Source organism: Mercurialis annua, linkage group LG7 (assembly GCF_937616625.2).
Source record: "Mercurialis annua linkage group LG7, ddMerAnnu1.2, whole genome shotgun sequence".
Lineage (NCBI taxonomy): Eukaryota > Viridiplantae > Streptophyta > Magnoliopsida > Malpighiales > Euphorbiaceae > Mercurialis > Mercurialis annua.
The window spans coordinates 37,782,625-37,803,232 of record NC_065576.1 but is presented as its reverse complement, the minus strand read 5'-3'; the positions used below and the strand labels follow the sequence as shown (position 1 = coordinate 37,803,232).

Here is a 20,608-nt window from a genome sequence, read left to right as displayed (position 1 = left end):
CATGTAAGTATCATAACATTGCAGAAAAAAATCAATTTTTTATTAAAAAACAGCGTCTGATTATCATGGTATTATCATGTCGCATAACATTAATTATATGATTATGATAAGGTTATGCTAATACAAATGTACGATAATGATAATACTATGATAATGTTTTTATGATAATATAATGATAAGCTTATAACGGTATGATAATATGATACTTACATGGAATTTTTTTTACAGAAATAGTGTCATATGATAATGTTTTATCATATGATAACGAGATAATAATATTTATGGTACATATATGATAGTATCTAGATAATGTATGATAAAATAGTGTCTGATTATCATGTCGTTATCTTCAGAAAATCATTTTTTGTGTATAAAAACGTTTTTAGTGCAGATTTTTAGATCTAAAATTGAGAAAATTCAAGAGTAATTTATTTAGATATGAAAGTTAAACAAATCGTATTAATCACTACGAGTCGAGGAAAAAACGCTAAAATTGAATATGAAAAACGGCTGAGCAGCGGCGGAATGATGGCGAAGCGACGGCGGAATGATAAATTAACGATGAAGAAGTATAGAACAAAAATGAAGAAGAATAAAAAAGAAGAAGAAAATGAAGAAAAAGAACGGCGGAAAAAAAAAAGAACAGAGAAGGAGAAGAAAAGGAATGGAGAAGAAAGAGAAAAAAGGAGAGAGAAAAAAGAACATAAACAACAGTTGTCAAATATGGTTAGAGTAAAATAATAAAAAAAAGTAGGTATAATTATAATATAAATAGGTGTTAGAGTAAAAAAAATAAAAACATTAAAATGTTGAGGTATTTTCTCTATCTTTTCCTTATTGAGGTAGGAAATCATATTATTTTCAAAAGGATAGTATTTTTCCTAATTTTCTCTTTTGACTATCTGTTGGCTTTTTTTAATAGTTATTTCAAATTATAAATCGACAATTTGATTTTTAAATAAATCTAAAAAATATCAAAAATAGTTTTTTTTATCAATAATAATTTAGATCTCCACTCCATTAATGTATTCATGAAAAATATAAAAAAACCCATTGAAAATAATATGAAAGATCCAAATATCAACCAGTATTTTTAAAATAAAACCAGTGGCTGAACTGTTGTGATAGTCAAGTTAATAATTCAATCGATTTAATCACCGATTTAACCGTTTGAATAAAATTATATATTCTCTATGAGTATCCACACTAATAGAATTTTTCTAAAATAAATGTTTGTGTGCTAGCACTTTTGCTTCTCCAAGCAATTTCAAATGAATGTGATTTTTCTTATTTCGTGAGATGTGTTTGTGTTTTACTATTTCGAAACACACATACAGTCAACCCTTTAATAATTAATGTACATGGTGGATTAAAAATTTATTAATTATTAGAATTATTAATTTATTAAATACTTTATAAGACGTAATATTCAAATTGGTTTCTTAAAATTTTATTAATTATTAGAATTATTAATTTATTGAGTATTAATTATTAGAGGGTCTACTGTATATAAAAGTTTGGATTTAAGTGTGTTTTATAGACATATAAAATTCATTTACAAACAAATGTCATTTGACAATTGGAATTGTTCTTAATTAAGAAGCACAGATACTTTGATAAAATTGTGTGTCCCGTTTTAAAAACGTTTCAGAAAGCAGAAACTTTCGGAAACTCATAAGGAAAAGTTTCGGACTATTTCGGCAAATAAAAAAAGTTAGACAATTATAAAAAATCTAAATAATTCTCAACAAGTAATTTTTTTAATCAATTACCCATAATTTTGGGTTAATTCCATATAAAATCACCACCTTTACATGTTTTTTCATTTTCATCACGTCCTTTAAAAATTGTCAAATAAAATCACCGCCTTTCATTTTTTTTGCAAATCTATCACGAATGTGAAAATTCGGTGTATCTTTATTTACTCGACAACCGGAATCAACAAGAAAAGAGTAAGAGGAACGTATTTTGTGTGTTAATAGGGCATTAGTCAGATTAAAACATTTATTTGGGAGGAAAAAAACATCAAATTTTACTCATCGATGATAGATTTGCAAAAAAAATGAAAGGTGGTGATTATTTGACACTTTTTAAAGGACGTGATTAAAATGAAAAAACGTATAAAGGTGGTGATTTTATATGGAACTAACCCATAATTTTTATTATTCATGTTGCCTACAATAAATCTTATCTCCTTAATTATATTTAATTTATTATATTAATTGGCATAAAATAAAAATACCATATACTATATATAGAATTTTATAATTTTTTTTTTATTATTAATATATCCTTATATTTTTATTGTTCACATGTTTCTCCTACGTCTCGTGTCCCTCATTTTAAAAAAAGACCATTTTTCCGTTTCCGTTTCGTGTCGTTTCCGTTTTCCATATCCGTTTTCGTGCTACTTGAGGTCTAAATGTGTTTGTTCGCAGAACAGATGACAAGTTAAAACACTGATTTGTGCATTGAAATTAAGTGTGCTGTAGTATAATTTTTGAATTCTGATGCTGCAGCTAATAGCTTTGGAGGTGGGAAAAAAAAAGTAATGATAGTATATGTTTGAAGCATGCCAAACAAAGTTTCATCCTCTTGAGAAAATAAAAATTAAAAATTGGAGTTGATTCTTAATGTCAGTGGTAGCAATAATTACTTAACAGCTTCAGGGGGACTTGATTTTCAAATCTCATGCTTGTGGTCCACTCTTGTTTAGAACAATTTTATGATTTATTTAAGGTCTAATGTCTTAAAAAAATCCTGATCTTTTATCCCCTTTTCAATCCTACTCTGACGTTGCAAATCAGTCAATTTTGTCCTATTTTATATTTTTTCATTTCAATTGTACCCTAAAGCATAAAATTGAACTTTTTTATTTGACAAAAATTCTCTAAATTGATCATTTTTGCATTAAATTAACTTTTTATATTAAATTGACCATTTTTAAACAATTTTTTTGAAATTTTGTCAAATAAATAAAGGCCAACTTTATGCTTAAAGGTACAATTGAAATGAAAAAAATGCAAAATGGGGTAAAATTGACAAATTTTCAACGTCAGGGTAGGATTGAAAAGGGGATGAAAAGTCGGAGTTTTTTAAAACATTAAGCCACTGAAACCGAATCAACAATGAAACAAATTAGAACTCAATCAACATCGAAACAAATTAAAACCAAACTAAAAACTAAAATTTTTAAACAAAAAAAATCAAAAAAACAAAACGCAAAAGTTCGCTTATTCGGTAGGTTTGATAAATTTGGTTTTCAAAATTAAAAAGTAAAACTAACCTGAAAAAAATTAAAAACTTAACCCAAACTGACTTATATTCATCTAAATCGAACCAATCTAAAATTATCGGTTCATTCGGTTATATCGGCGCTCAAAATTTTGCTCACCCCTGATTTGGTGAATATATGCATCATTATGAACCACAAAGCCAAAAGGAGGCCAATCTAAAATTGTTAATCTGACTATTGGAAATCAATTTCATGGTGTCATACATTAATTTTCATTTTCGAGCTATTCTATTTTAAGTTAGTAACTGGTATCGATTGAAAAAAAAAAATCATTTTCTTATTTTAATTGAAAATACTGTTACTGATAAAAAAATTGAAAATACTATTATTATTCAAAATTAAAATAAAACTCTAAGCTCGTATAGGAGGCAAGTTAAATTAAATTAAATCACGAACTATTTGAAATTGATATGAAAATGTTCAAAATCAATTTGTTGTTAATCGAAAATTCAAGCATGAGCTATTTATTATACTTTTGTTTTTGAAAATAGCTATTTATTATTCATAACAAGTCGTATTTGGACATTTGAAATAGTAAATTTGATCATTTCATAAGTTTAATTGATCGAGTTATAATCAATTCACTTTTTTACATTATATTTTCATTGTAAATTTTTATTTTAATATTGAATTAATTTTATTTATATATAAAAATAATTCAAGTTGAGTTGATTTTCAAGAATTATATTTAATTTGAACTCGAATTTAAAAGATTAAATGTGACCCAATTAAAGTCAAATACTAAATTTTAAAAACCGATCTCAAATTTAACAGTATATCTACTTGATTTGGTTACACCTTTATAAGATTACAAATGATCCCTTTGACTGGCGTGAGTTTGAGCAGTGGAAATGTCAACAAGACATGCCATAATCTACCTAATCATATCTTTGATTAGAGAATTAAATCAATCAATTAATTAGACCTACCAAAACATCCATTTTCATGGGAATTAATTCAATAACCAGAGAGGCCTTTTCTTTTTATGCAGTCTTTTTCTTTCAAAAAGAGAATAATTAGAGGAGGTCCAACAGCAGAAAAAATAATATTCCCAACAATTTATGTAAGTGGTAATTTTTAAAAATACATGTTTCGGTATTTTATTTACAACTTTACATTGCAAATTTTGATTTTTCTTTTTTGACTTTTTTATTTACAAAAAAAATACCCTTTTTTTAATTTTACAAATACCTTTTTCGGTTTTAATTTGGGTTTTCGATTTTTTCAGTTCGGTCAACCGAACCGACCGAACCGACCAGCAATTTTTTATGTAGTGTAAGATTAGTGTATATATAGTATATATATATATTAATTTTTATTTTTTGTAGATTTTTTCCTGTAATTTTTTATTTTATTTTTTTATAGTATAACAATAGTGTATATATAGTGTTTTTATGGTGTTCATATAGTGTAAGATTAGTGTATATATAGTGTATAAGTAATGTATAAGTAGTTTAGCAATTTTTAGTTTTTTTGTGGTTTATACCATGAAACACTGCAAATACACCATAAACACCGTAAATACACCATAAACATTGTAAATGCACCATAAATATATTAAAAATAGAAGAAATACACTATAAATACAACAAAAATACATTAAAACGTAAAGATATTATAAAATTATTATAAATGCACCATAAATCAATTTTTCCTTTACAAAATCAGTAGCAATAAACAAATCTATGAATAAGAGAAGACAAAATAAATAATTATATGAATAATAGAACAATTTTATAAATAAAAAATTATAGAACTACAATAATTTATTTACAAAATATTTAAATTATCGCAAAAAAACTTAAAAAATTACTCAAATCTAAAAACGAGTCGAGAAATTCATATAGCGAACGGAAGAGACGAACGGACTAGCGCGAACGGAAAAGACGAACGGAAAAACGACCGGAAACGACGAGAAAACCATCGGAAGTAGACGCACGGAAGCGCGACCGGAAAGACGAATGGAAAAGTAGTCGGAGGAAATAAACTGAAAATCAAATAAAAAAGAAGAAGAAAAGAAGAGAGAACTTTGAGAGAGAAGAGAAAGAAAAAAAGGTGGTTATGTAAATATTTAACCTAAAATGAGATAATAATTCTTTATATAGTGGGTATTTTGGTAAATAAGTTGGCGAATTAGGTAGTATTGGATAAGAGAAAAAGATGGGCCAAAATAGTGTAAATACTTGGATTAATTAGACAAAACACGGGATTTAGCCAAATTATTTAGACAAATACGGGTGTAACTTTCAGTTTAGAGATTTAGCTTTCTCTTCTTCTTTTTTGATTCTTATGCTTTCTAAACTTGAAAAATACGATCTTAGGATTTTCTCTCCATCTCCCTTTTTTCTTTCTCAATTCCAACTCCAATTCAAAACCCATATCATCGTTACTTGCCGCCACCGTTCGAGAAGAGATGACGGCCGTTTACAGAAAATTCCAAGCCTACCGCTGCCGCCGTTGTACGTGATTGTTGCGAGAATCTCGTCTTCATTTTCTCCATTCAATCTCGCCGTTCTTCTGATCTCAATGTCGCCGCCATTCATCAAATTTCACTGCCGCCGTTCATCAAATCTCACTGTTGTCGATGCCATTTACGCTAGATGCCGTAGTCCTAAGCCCGCTGCCGTCGTGCACAAGCCCTCGCACACCATCGTTTCAATCAAGTCTTTTTCAGATCTAAAATTGAATCAATGTTTTGTGTGTTCTTTAATCCATTTATTGTTTTTTTTTTGTGAAAGATGGTGTTGATATAATGGTGATTCGATTTTTTTGTATTGCACAACATGTTGCACTCTAGGTGTTTGAACAAATGCTTATGAGAATTTGTAATATTTTTTGGGTATTGGATAACCAATGGTTAACGTTGGGTAAACCGTTAGGTAACCTGTAATTTTTAGTTTTGATATATCATTAATGAAATCATTAGTAAACACTGTTGCTGAATTTTATATTTCTGGTTTGATTTTTTTTGTTAGACAGCATGTTGCACTCTAAGTGTTTGAAGAAATGCTTATGAGAATTAAGTGATATATTTGGGTGTTGGGTAATCAATGGTTAATATTAGGTAAACCGTTGGGTAATTTATAATAAATGTTATTTTGAATATATTATTAATAAAATCGTTAGTTAACTGTTGTTGATTTTTATTTTTGTTGCTATTTAACCAATGTTGTATTAAAGGTACACCAATGACCTTTGTTTTTAATATATTGTTGGTTAACAAATAATTAACTAATGGTTAATCAACAATTTTAGATTTAAAAAAAAAACGATTTATGTTTTATTGTTGATTGCTCTTGCGGTGATGAAGGCGGAGGGGTTTATAATAAAATTTTCAACTAGTTTTATAAAAATTGAAGTTTGAATTTGTAATAGTTTTGTTTGTTGGTTAACCAACAGTGTTAGTATACCGCTGGGTAACCAAAATCGTATTACTGAGATTAAAAAAAATATTTTTGATAATAACGAAAGTTATTTTTGCAAAAAAAAAAGTACAGATTGTAATTCTAAAAAAAAAAACTTTAAAATAGTATTTTTGAGAATATTTTATCTTTTTTTGGTATTTATCTAAAAAACTCTAAATACTTTGCCAAAACAGGTATTTGGAAAATAACCTCTTTATGTAAAGCATTACAAAGATATATTTTTTCTGTTTTTATTACTTTCAAAATCATTATAATTATAAAAAATATATAGGTTTCATTTATTACTACTTATTTTTTGCCAGAATTTAAACGTCTAAATATTTACTCCCTACGTTCCATTTAAAAAGGAATATATTCTATTTTTATACTCCGTCCGGTTTATTTTTAGTTGTAGCTTTAGATAAATATTTTTGTCCATCAATAATTATCACTTTAGAATTTCTATGTAATATTTACAATAGTATTCCAAATTTGAGCTTTTTATTAAATCACTTCATTGAATGGTAGTTCAATTTCCAAAGCTAAATCATCCATAGTGGTTAATAGCTCTACTTTCAAAACCAATTTTTTTAATTATGGAGTTTATATACTCCCTCCGTCCCACTCTAATTGACAAAATAATTAAATTACAATAACCAGTACAAACTAATAAATGATAGAGAGAGTTATTTGTATGCCCTTTTATTGATGATAGAGCTAATTAATGTCATTAGTATACTAGCCAAATTTTCATTAAATATTCACCACTTTTCCATAAAAGACATAATTTTAAATGAGGATAAAGATGGAAAATTAAAGGATAAAATTATAGTTATGTTAGTTTTGTCAATTAGAATGGGACACTAAAAACTCCATATTTTATCAATTAGAATGGAATGGAGGGAGTATATAAGTGTTTATGTTTATAATTTAAGACAAAAGAATCATTTTTTTAATTTTAACAATCTATCATAAAACGACAACTAAAAATGGACGGAAGAAGTATATCTCTTTTAAAAAGGTCATATCGTGTTTTCTGTTCCAATTTATATGAGAATTTCCATTTTTATCTTAATGATTTCAATATGCATTAAATGCAATTTACAATACAATTATTTTATTAATAGGTGAAATTACACTAATTAATAGGAGAGACATGATAAAATAAAATGTTCTCTTATCTTATTAATTTTGACGTAAATTAATTTGTACTTTTTTAAACAGAACGGATGGAGTATATTTTATATTTTTCATTTATATAATATCATCGGATGGTTTTAATAGCTGATTATCATTAATATGTAGCATGTTTTGCACACGTTATTATAAGCTTAACTTTTCTTCTTAAAGAATGTTCTTATTATGTGTGTGTGCGCTTTTAAAAAAAAATCCGATCCTAAAAAAAATTTCAAAAATGTTAAGAAAACAAATGGACGTGCTTCAATTTTTTTTTCATATAATTGAACAGAGAAAGCATTTGTGAGAAAATTGAACCCACAACCTAACAATTAGTTATCCAACACTTATATCATTGAGTTATAGCTCATTAGTTGCTTTACTAAAATATTACCAAAACTTAATCAACATTTATTCATTAATTTACTTTCACATAATTAAATTTTATATTAATTAAAAATCTATCTTAAATCAGCTCTCTTGAATTAGATTCAAAATACAAGAAAATCGTTTAAATGTCCAAAAATCTTATGTATATTTTATGAATATCTTAATCATACTGTGTGTTTAATATAATATTTTATATGCTATATGTTTATTAATAGTATATCACCGCTATATAATTTGTATATGAATAATATGCCATCCGTATGTAATGTTAGAATAATAAATAATAAATTGATAATTCTATATAAATCGAGCCAATAAATTTAAATATATTTAGCATGCTGAACGAAAAACATAAATACATTGTTGACTTAAAAGAAAAAACATGCTTATGTGTGGATAAAATCTACAAGTTTATAAAGTGCAAACAAGTAGTATAAACTATAAAGTCCAGTTATCGATCTGTAAGGAAGCCAATCTTATCTATCCATTAATCTACTTCAAGTATGTTTAGCAATGAAGAAATTTGATATAAATTGATAAATTAATCAAAATTATAAAAATAAATACTGAATTAAACATTTATCTTATAAAAGATACAATCAGAGATTGATACTATTCAAATGTCATTATGTCATTCATTCATGGATTATGATCCATTTTGATAAATGGAGGCTTAAGGTATTCTAAAACACTAATTATGCTCTAAACTCGAAGAATTCTAATTTAATCGATTAAAGAACATGCAACTCACTCTCCCATAATAATATATTAAAAAATAAATATCATTAGAATAACTAAGAAAATCTAATCAACACTTAATATTAACTCACTCTTGCGTAGTTAGTTATATGTTATTGATTAGAAGTTTATCCTAAATCAGCTCTCTCGAGTTAGATTCAAAACACAAAGCAACCGTTTAAAGTCCAAAATAAACCAAGCATTAAGTATAATAATCAATACACAATTAACTACATAAATCCATATTCCTCTAAAATCAAATAAACATACTTCAAGCAATAATCCCTAATTAGGGTTTCTAGCTACATATACTTAAATAACAAACATCAATACAAATCTAGAAATTTATGGTAAAGGAATACATACAACTAATCCTTGCAAATATGTTGTCATTTTCTTCATTCGTATCCTTCGATTGATCTTGGTATTAAGTTGAAAAACTACCAAAATTGCTAGAAAAATATTATTTATTCTCTTTCGACAGCTATCAAGCCTAGCTTCCTAATTTGCCTTTTTATAGTTGTCTAAGTTTAAAATAGCGATTCTCGCTCTTTTGCATTCCTGCCATGTGAGTTCATGAAGTTCGATTACCATATGGTCAAGTTTGGCTCGAAACCAAGCCATACTAGTTAAATAAAACTTAAAATATGCAAAATTGTACAAGTCTACTCGTACGAGCAAGGGCTCGGGTAGCGCTCTTGCTTCCTTGCTCGAGGTCTGCTTAAGCGAGCGGACTCTCCAAGCACTCGAGCAACCTCTTGCAAAGCCTGCAATGTGTATGATTCTTACTTAACTTCTCACAACACTTCATTTTCGATCTCAATGGCATCTAAACGGCCTGGAACTTGCAAAATACACTCGTAGTATGCATGAAACACTTAATTGAAAAATAAGTACAACAAAGTTCAAAACAGACGACAAATGCAAGATAATTACAATAAAACACAACAGAATTATAAAGAATAATTCTAATCTTATTAACATGTAATAAATTTCAAATGCATGAGATACCATGTTGACATGTCATATCAATACCGAGCGAAACACACTAAGTCAAATACCACAATACTCATAATTCTATACAAACGAAACAGTGATTGCCATTTACGCATCAACAATATATCCTATAGATGATTAAGAAATATGAGAAATACCACTAGAAATCAAAAGCCAAATAATTCTTCTACCATATGAAAAAATTGTACATGACAGATCTTAAAAAGGGCAATACAAGGGAACATGGCAGAAAAAACAAACGGTCTTGAAGAAAACATGTTCTAACAAGCTTATAATAGGGACCCGAGCCCTATGAGGATTCGACCAACGAAGCCTACCTCAGGATTCGTCCCAAAGTAATTAGCAATATGTATCGGCACGGACGAATCCAAAGAAGTCTGCCTGCCTGAAAACACACTCATACGGGCTTTTCCCAAACATATATTGACCGTATCCTAAAACAATCGGCAATACTCTAAAGACATAAACCTCGCTAAAGAGATTGAATTCAAAGTCAACTATAATACTATAATCACATATAGAATATAGAAATAAGATCTTCTAGATATATCAAAGATAGTATCCTAAACGGGATTAAAGATTAAAAGAGGAAGACGTTCTTTTTTAGGACATTTTCCTAAATAGAATTTGCCCGCAGATCATACTTCAAAGTAGGGATCTATTTCCTACTTTGATTCTATTTCCTAAAAGAACCACTTTTCTTTGAGGACTCTACCGGATTAGATTTCACTACTATAAAAGGATTTGAGGTATGCCTATACACACAAATTCAATACATACTACTTTTCCGGATCAACAAGAATCTTTCGTACCCAAAAGTTTACCAATTTTGCTGATATCACCAAAGCATCATGATGTAGTAGTTCCACACCTCTTCTATCCTCAATCGTGAAAGTTATAGCTCTCAATGTATTTGTTTGTGCTAGTTTTGGCCATCATTTCCATTTCTTTCTTTTATCATTCCATAATCAGTCAATCTAAAACTCTCCCATATAGAGTAAATCTGATGCGGGTGACTGTAGCATTCCAAATTCTTCTTCCTGCATTTTACATACAAAATTAAAGTTCCAGATTTGAACCAATCTGATAAGCATTTATTCTATCGCTTCCATAAGCTCTTCCTCGCTGGTTAAAATAAGTATTTTCAACCAAGTGACAGTAATATTCCCATGAACGGTCTTCAGTGGTCCCCTTGGCCTTCCTTTCTTTCTATACAAGAAATCTCCTTTATACCTCAATCCTGGCAGCTTCCTTGGTGATACAGGTTTGAGGATAGGCACAAGGTACGTACAAACTCTTTTAATACAAGATTGGAATTCTCATGCGCATGTGGGCCTATTTCATTCCATTGAGTTGGTGGCATATGTATTTTTGGAGGTTGTTTCGTCTTTACTGGATTATCAGAGTCAATTTACAATGAACTCTAAATTCAAGAATCAAAATGGATACTTAAATCCCAACAATCAACTCTAGTTCAGTAATCCAATGATATCGAATCAAAAGATTTTAAATTGCTTTAACGGTCAGAATATAATCACCACAAACGGTTAAACCAATTCAACCAGATAAATAAACTCAAATAAAATTAGTTTTATCTATTTTGTATTACGCACTCTTAACATCCGCAAAGCGCATAGATCTGATTTTAATAGAGACCGAAAAACATCCCTCAAAAGAATACAAGTTCTTACGGTCAATTGATCAAAATCAAAAAAATTAAGGGAGCTAATTTATATAAAAACTAATTTTGGGGTTAATTTACCATAAACTCTAAATTCAGGAATCAAAATTGATACTCAAGTCTCGACAGTCGACCCTAGTTCAGGAATCAAAATTTTTTTACTTAATATATCATATCACCTTTCCCTTTGCTCCCTTCTCTCTCTCACAAGCTTCACTCATGGCCATTCTCAAACTTTACTCTCTCTGCATTTTCCACTGCTTCTTCTTCTTCTCCACAACACTCTTAACCACCACTGCACTTAACCAGTCTCTGCCTTCATCAGATGTTCATCTTCTTTTAACAAAAATCAAAGCTTCACTTCAAGGTAACACTGAAAATCTCTTACTTTCTTCATGGAATTCTACTGTTCCTTTATGCCAATGGAGAGGACTTAAATGGGTGTTCTCTAATGGCTCTCCTCTTGCATGTGATGACATTTCTGGACCTGAATGGACTAACTTTTCTTTCTATAAAGACCCATCTTTGCACTTGCTGTCTCTTCAGCTTCCTTCTGCTAATCTCACTGGCTCACTTTCTAGGGAGCTTGCTGAGTTTTCTATGCTTCAAAGCTTGTATCTTAACATTAATTCTATGACTGGTACTATTCCTCTTGAACTTGGTTATAGCTCTTCACTCTCTGATATTGATTTGAGTGGTAATTTGTTTACTGGGGTTTTACCTCCTTCTATATGGAATCTGTGTGAAAAGTTGGTATCTTTTAAGGTTCATGGTAATTTGTTATCTGGGGTTCCTCCTGAACCTGCATTGCCTAACTCTACTTGTAAGAGTCTGCAGTTTCTTGATTTTGGGAGTAATAAGTTTTCAGGGGATTTTCCTGAGTTTTTGACTCATTTTCTAGGGGTTAAGGAGCTTGATCTTTCGAATAATGTGTTTTCGGGTTCGATTCCTCAGGGTTTAACTGTGTTAAACCTTGAAAAATTGAATCTTTCGCACAATAACTTTAGTGGGATGTTGCCGGTTTTTGGTGTGTCAAAGTTTGGAGTTGAGGCTTTTGAAGGGAATGATCCTAGTCTTTGTGGGATACCTTTAAGAAGCTGCGGCGGGAGTTCGAGATTGGGTTCGGGTGCGATTGCTGGTATTGTGATAGGGTTTATGACTGGTGCTGTTGTGTTGGCCTCATTGTTGATTGGTTATATGCAGAATAAGAAGAGGAATGGTGGGGAAGATAGTGAATTTGAAGTAGAGGAGGAGGAAGATGAGGAAAATGGTGGAAATGGCGGTGAAGGGAAGTTGATTTTGTTTGAAGGAGGTGAGCATTTGATGTTAGAGGATGTTTTGAACGCGACGGGGCAGGTGACGGAGAAGACTACTTATGGGACTGTGTATAAGGCAAAGCTTGCTGATGGTGGTACAATTGCTTTGCGATTGTTGAGAGAAGGCAGTTGCAAGGATAGAAATTCGTGTGTAACAGTGATAAAGCAGTTAGGAAAGATTCGGCATGAGAATTTGATTCCTTTGAGAGCATTCTACCAGGGGAAGAGAGGGGAGAAGCTACTCATTTATGATTATCTTCCGAACAAAAGCCTTTATGATCTTTTACATGGTATGCTCATTTTCTTTTACTTCCTCTGCGGTTTATATGTTTCCTTGTATTAACATTTTGGAGTTGTTTCTGACTCTCATGGGAAAGATTTTTGTTGTTGTTATTGAAGAATTATGCATTTTCTCTTGGTTGAATCACTCCATCCTTCGCATTGTACACACAATTTGTAGTGAATCAAACTCTTGAGTTTGCTTATGCTTCAAAAAATTTGCTCCTAATTGTGGCATATTGCTCTTCTAAGCACCTTGCGACCATTCCTCACGGTCCAAGCCTCACTCACGTAGATATGATGTTTCCTTTAATGCAGAGTAATGCATTGTCATACTGGGAAATATAATTGTTACTATTTTATCATTTTTATTACTTTTCATGGTTAAATTAAGGCCTACAACTATGATATCTTCATTCACATTGGAATTTGCAATTCATTATCAGATGTGATTATTATCCATATTGTCCCCAAGATGTCCAAAACTTGTTCTTAGAAATGCAATGCAATCTGAACTTTCGCTGTTAAACTAACTAACTAAAGTTATGGAAGTTGAAGTTCCAGGTTCCCGGAAAATGTCACTTTCTGTACTTTCACTATTGTCCCCAAGATGTCCGAACTTGTTCCATATTTTGTTGTTTTCAACAAAACTTGCCATTGTACATAGTTCTTACTGTTGTATTATTATCCTATTAATTGCAGAAACTAAAGGAGGAAAACCAGCATTGAATTGGGCTAGGCGCCATAAGATTGCTTTGGGCATAGCTAGAGGACTCTCATACCTTCATACGAGCCTTGAGAACCCAATAACACATGGAAATGTGAGATCAAAAAATGTGCTTGTGGATGATTTTTTTGTTTCCAGGCTAACGGAATATGGGCTCGACAAGTTAATGGTTCCATCCGTGGCCGATGAAATAGTAGCACTTGCAAAAACCGACGGTTACAAAGCCCCGGAGCTTCAAAGGATGAAGAAGTGCAATTCCAGGACAGATGTTTATGCATTTGGAATACTTTTGCTTGAGATTTTGATAGGAAAAAGACCCGGGAAAATTGGGAGAAATGGCGGTTTTGTGGACTTGCCGGCAATGGTTAAAGTGGCGGTCCTCGAGGAAACCACAATGGAAGTTTTTGACGTGGAGATTTTGAAAGGGATAAGAAGTCCAATGGAAGAAGGGCTAGTTCAGGCACTGAAACTTGCAATGGGTTGCTGTGCTCCAGTACCTACCGTTAGACCTACGATGGATGAAGTTGTGAAACAGTTGGAACAGAACAGACCGAGAAACAGGTCCGCATTATACAGTCCAGCTGAAAGTAGAAGCGAAATCGGTACACCTTTTTAGTTAAGTCATTTTCAACATAAAGTTTAGCTTGTTTTTGTTAGTCATTTCACTCTGGCAGTAATAGCTGATGATGGTTGTATTGGGAGTTCATTATATTTATGTATGGCATAATTCAATTCTTAATCTGTGTGTAATTCATTACAATCCCTTAGGAACAATATTGCTTAATGCTAGAATTTCAGAATATATATATTTGCAGAAAACATATATTCAAAAAACAGAGAGATGTTTGTCTCATATTTTTGTGCTAGCATCATGCATTGATAGGACAATGTTGGAATTGAATCTGAGTTTCTACTTGATGTTGGATCAACATAAGCAACGGGCATTTGGAAGCTGCAGAGTTGGCATTGTAATTGAATCTGAGTTTCTACTTGATGTTGGATCATCATTTCACTGCAATTCTAACTAATTTTTTCTAATCAATTCAATTAATTCCAAAATTCTAGTTGAACTGATAATACTAATTATATAGTTAACAAAATACATTTTTTTTGAATTGTAAAATTTAATTTCTACCTAAAATAAATAAAAAATAATATTAAAGCCTAACTTCAAATTCTCTAACTTTCGGTGGTGGATTAAATACTTTGCAAGTTACTAAACTATCAATTTATTTTAAAAAGGTTACCGAACTTTAATTTATTTTAAAAAGGTTACCGATTTTGATTTATTTTAAAAAGGTTACCGAACTTTCAATTTATTTCAAAAAGGATACCAAATATTTTTTGTTTTTAAAAGATAATCAAAAGTTAATTTTTCTAATCATCCGAATCATACTTGACAATTTTAAAGTAATTTATCGCCATATAAGTTACACGTGTATAAATTCTCAATTTAATAAAAAAAACCTTTTATTGGTAAAAAAATTAATATTTGATAACCTTTAGAAATAGATTGATATTTTGATAGCCTTTTTCAAATAAATTAAAATTTCGGTAACCTTTTTGAATAAATCAAAATTCGGTAACCTTTTTGAAATAAATTAATAATTCGGTAATTTGCAAAATATTTAATCTTTCGGTGGTTGAAGCAAATAAAAAAATTGAACTTAAAAATAATAGGAAAAACCAAATAAAGCAAATAGATATTGTGTTGTGTTGAAGTGAAGAATTGAAAAAGTTAAATAAATTGGAAAAAGGACTCAAAATTGCAACTTTGGATTAATTGCAATTATCCTTAAAGATTTGATTTTTTTAATAACAAAACCTTAATGGAAACCAAACTCTAATCCAATATTATAGTGTAGACCTGCTCTAAGAGCCCACATGAACAAGTCTCAGTTAAAGTCCAGCATACATGATTTCTTTGTTGTTCTTGTTCCAGCCATTCTTTCCACTTATATAAAAATTCCATTCGAAATTCCAATTATATATTTATATTATAAATTTTTCCACATATTTTGATATTTTAATATTATTTTTATGAGTATTTTTAAAATTAAACCAATGGCTAAATAGGTGTGTCACTAGTTTACGGTTCAACCGGTTTAACCACTTATCGAAAAAAAATTGATGAAATTAACAAGTCTCAGTTAAAGGAATTTTCGGAAATACACTCAACGGAAATAAGTATTAGATAGAGAAAAAATAGAGAATGAAAAGAGAATAAAGAGTGAAAAATTCTTACAGGGTTTTATCTCTTAAATTAAAATGCATATATTTTGTATATTGTCAAGTGGTTGTAACTTGGTTTTTCTGGGTTTGGTGGTCGAGGGTGAAATACCTCTATTTTTTGTATATCAGGATGCTCGGTTATTATGTATTTTATTTGGGCTGAATCTATATATTGAGATTTTTTTTATATATATAATTTGCAGTTGTTCCTACTAAGTCGTGTTTTAAAATAAATATATTTAACATTATATAACACTCTCATAAGATGATTACTATAAAAAATTAATTTTAATTAACATCAGTTGCCGTTATAAAAATTGAAAATATGGTTGTTAATTTTTTTTAACAACAATGAATGTGCTTGTGTGTATCGGCGTAATATAATTTTTTTAATAACGACTCTTTTAATATTGGCCGTTATTATATTTTATAAAAACTATAGTATTTGGTTGTTAAAAGATACTAATAACTATAAAAAGTCGTTTTCCAAACATTATAACATTAATTATTATTTTAATATGTGATATAATTTTATAAAAAGAATTTACATTTCATTTAATTTTATAATTTAAAATTAAAATTAAAATTTAATATTTTTTATTTTTTATTGATATATTATAATAAAAATAAAAATATTTTTATTGTGAAATGTGATTCTCTTTTTAACGAGAATGCAACATTTTAAAAATTTATTACTTTTAATTTTAAAATGGGTTTAGCTTTTTCAAAGTAGCAGTGATTGGAAGCCCATTTACCTTTTGTAATGAATCAATATGGACTGCGCAAAGGCTTAGACATCAATTTGTAGTATACATCTGAAGTAAATTTACTGGTGCTGTGGCATTATCAATTTCAATGCATTTTGTAAACATAATTGCTATTATTTGTAGTATAATTTTGTTAAACTGATGAACATGTTATCTTTAATTGCTACATTAGCCTCAAATCAGAATTTGTTGTATCGTCAAGTCAAATCTTGTTCATATGAAGTATATAACTTTTATTATTAATTTTATATATAAAAATTTATAATTAGTTGTATTACCAACATGTTCGTTAAATACATGTTTAAAATCATTGAATTCTACTTTAATACGAGAGAAAGGTCATTTTTGTCTACAAACTTGTATGTAAAAAATCAATTAGGTTTTATTTCATCCATTAAGGTCATATAGGCCCAAAAGTTCATAATTTCATATCAAATGGATCCAATTCTTTTTTTTTGGGCTTTTTACAAGAGTGCTTGAATAAGTGATGAGGACTGCATTTATACTCCTGTAACCTTTTTTTCGGCACTTATACGCTTTTTTTGTTTAAAAGTTGACAAATATGTTGTTATCCTTATTTGACTATTAACCTGACATGTGGATATAGACTTTGAGCTAGCCTTTAATTTTAAATCACTCACCGTTTTATATATACCTATTTTTTTTATAAAATAAAAATTAATTCTTTGTTTTATATAAATTATTATCTTTTAACCAACTACTTAATGTATATGAATTATTATCTTTAACCAATACAGATATTTGTATCAAACCAAAAATTTAAATATTAGCGTTTGCATATAAAAAATTATAAATAAAAATATTTATCTATGTATATAATATAAAAGTAATTAAATATTTTTTTTTAATTATTCTTACTAAAATTTAATATTTGATTTTTTTTTGTATAATTTGATTGTGGTAAATATTATTAAATAAAATTATTCAATAGTTTTTTCTTTTCTGTTTTTTTTTTTTTGATAATTAAGGGAGGAGGAGCGCCAGTGAGAGAAATTGAACTCACGATTTTGACAGTTTACTGTCTAGCGCTTATACAATTTGAACTATAATTCGTTGGTTGTTTATTTTTATTTAACTTTAGTAAAAGCTAATAAGTACACTATGTTGTACAATAGATAAAAGTAATGTATTGATTAATTTTTCAAATGAATTCAAATATACTTATTTGGTTATTTTGTCTTATCCAAAATTATAAAAACAAAAGAAAAAACTCGGTCATGAATAAATAATCCTAATGAATTTTCAAACTGTACAAAGTGTATTTTATACATTATTTTTATAAAAAAAATCAATTGTTTATTAAAAAATACATAATCAACTGAAAAGCTATCAAAGAGCAACTACAAAGCAACCAAAGAGCAACATACAAACAACCAAAGAGCAACATAAAAAAAGTAAGAATATCAAATATCAAGTGAAAATAATTTCACACCACATAATAAAAAAAATACAACTCTATTATCTATAAAGAACTGAAAATATATTCAAATTGCACAAACTACTTTTTATGCATATCATATTTACGAAAATTAATTAGTTTGTTGAAAAAATCCTACAAATATAAAAAAAAAGTAACCAGAATGCAACTGTAATTCACTATAAATATTACAACCCTCATTTTATTTATGATTGTAACGATATATTCCGATGCTTAGACTTCTTTTGAGGTTTTAGCGTTCGTTCTATTTTTTGCATATCGCATCTTGTGGTGGAGCTGATATAATCACCATTTATATAAAAAAAAAGAACGACATCGTTATATATATATATATATATATATATATATATATATATATATATATATATATATATATATATATATATATATATATATATATATATATATATAATTAAAAAGAATTTTGCAATTACATAAAATATTCTTTATTCAAAATATTACACTTAAAATCTCTTTTTGTTTTAAAAAGTAATATTAGAACAAATTTTGCATAAATCTTATGTAGATTAATATCTCTAAACCAAATGTACAAAAAAATATAAAACATGAACAAGACAAAATTGTAATTTATATTTGATAACAAACCGGCTGAATTCATATTTAGTTATATGAAATGTAAAATTGATGAAAGTATGTATATAAAAATTTATTATAAAATTTGGGTCAGCAATGTATGAGCAACTAAAGAGCAATCAACGAGCAACCAGAAATTGAATTAAAAATCGGTAATGTCATAAAGCAACTTCGAACTTTGATTTATTTATTTTGGATGTACTAGGACGATATATTTTATGCACTACAATATGGTTATATTCCTTCACTAGTTTTGTTTATTGTATTCTTAAATTTGAATAATCCTTTTAAATTAAGGAGCTGAAGGAATAATGCCGTAACTTGTAGGCTCTGAGAAAATCTACATGAATTGAATTTTTGTTATCTTTTTGTATTACGTAGTAGTACATCAAGTTAACAATTAAAAAAATATCTTAAATGTATTTATTGTGTATTTTTTAATTATATATTTATTTTTAACTTCAAAAACGGCGATCGAATCGATTGTTTGAATTGATAAGAATAAGGATTAATATAAAAAATTATACAATAATTCAGAATTTTGTTTCAAATCAATTAGTTTTTTTTTTACAACAAAAGAGAAAACTAATTGATTTAAAACGAAATTCTGAATTATTGTATAATTTTTTATATAAGTAAAATAAATAATAAAATATAGATATTCTTATAAAGAAAATTAATATTAAAAAGTTAAATAAAAAGGATAAAAAAAATAAAATAACAAATACTTTTATTATATGTATTAATTTTTTATCTTCAAAAATAATTGAAGAAAAAAAATTATACTTACAAAGAATAAAATGAAAAAGAGAAGCACAGTTGGTCAAGAAAGAAAATGAAAAAGAGAATGATACAAAACAATATAAAAAAAGGAGTAAAAATGAAAAAGAAAATTAGAAAAAGCGCACGCTTGTTATCTTATATCTTAAGAAGGTATGTTTGCAAAGATTATGAAAAATGGAGTAGAGCATGTCATTTCCTCTTTTTTTTTTACTTCAAGGTGATTATGATTATATGACATTTCTTTTAGAAAAGTTTGGGTTTATTTAACCATAATCTATTTGCATTTCTTTGAGAGAAAATTAGCCCTGCTACGGGCTTGGTCCTTTTTATTATGATTTTTACGGTCCCAAATGTTCATTTAACATATTACGGTTTCCAAAAATTTCTTTTGACTTTTAAATTATTTCTTTGCACAAATACAAATTTTAAATTGGCAAAATACAAAGCCTTTATTTCTTATCAGCCACGATCAGTTGCATGTTTTCTTTTCTTCTTGATCTTTCATAGATTTTTGCCGCAATTATCTCAATCTTTTCATTAACCATATCTTTTCCATTTTAGTTTGAATTCAAATTGCCACTCTCAGATATGCTTTTTTTCCAGCCTCGTTGCATAAACTCATCGCTTCTGGTTATCCGATTCTCTCTTCTCAAATCATGCCCACCCATCACCAATAACTTCGGTCGCCTCGTTTCCATTTTCTCTCGGTTCTTTCATTTCAGACTCAAATACATACGCTTCGCCTCATTT

The 20,608-nt window shown here is 28.6% G+C and overlaps 1 protein-coding gene across 1 annotated transcript; it reads left to right on the top strand.

Annotated features, from left to right (window-relative positions):
- Positions 1 to 11,858: 11,858 nt before the first annotated feature.
- Positions 11,859 to 14,762, top strand: LOC126657333 (putative kinase-like protein TMKL1). The gene is made up of 2 exons (XM_050352002.1): positions 11,859 to 13,307; positions 13,999 to 14,762. Exons 1-2 carry the CDS (start codon positions 11,921 to 11,923, stop codon positions 14,637 to 14,639), a joined length of 2,028 nt encoding a protein of 675 aa, XP_050207959.1. The 5' UTR covers positions 11,859 to 11,920; the 3' UTR covers positions 14,640 to 14,762.
- The last annotated feature ends 5,846 nt before the right edge of the window (positions 14,763 to 20,608 follow it).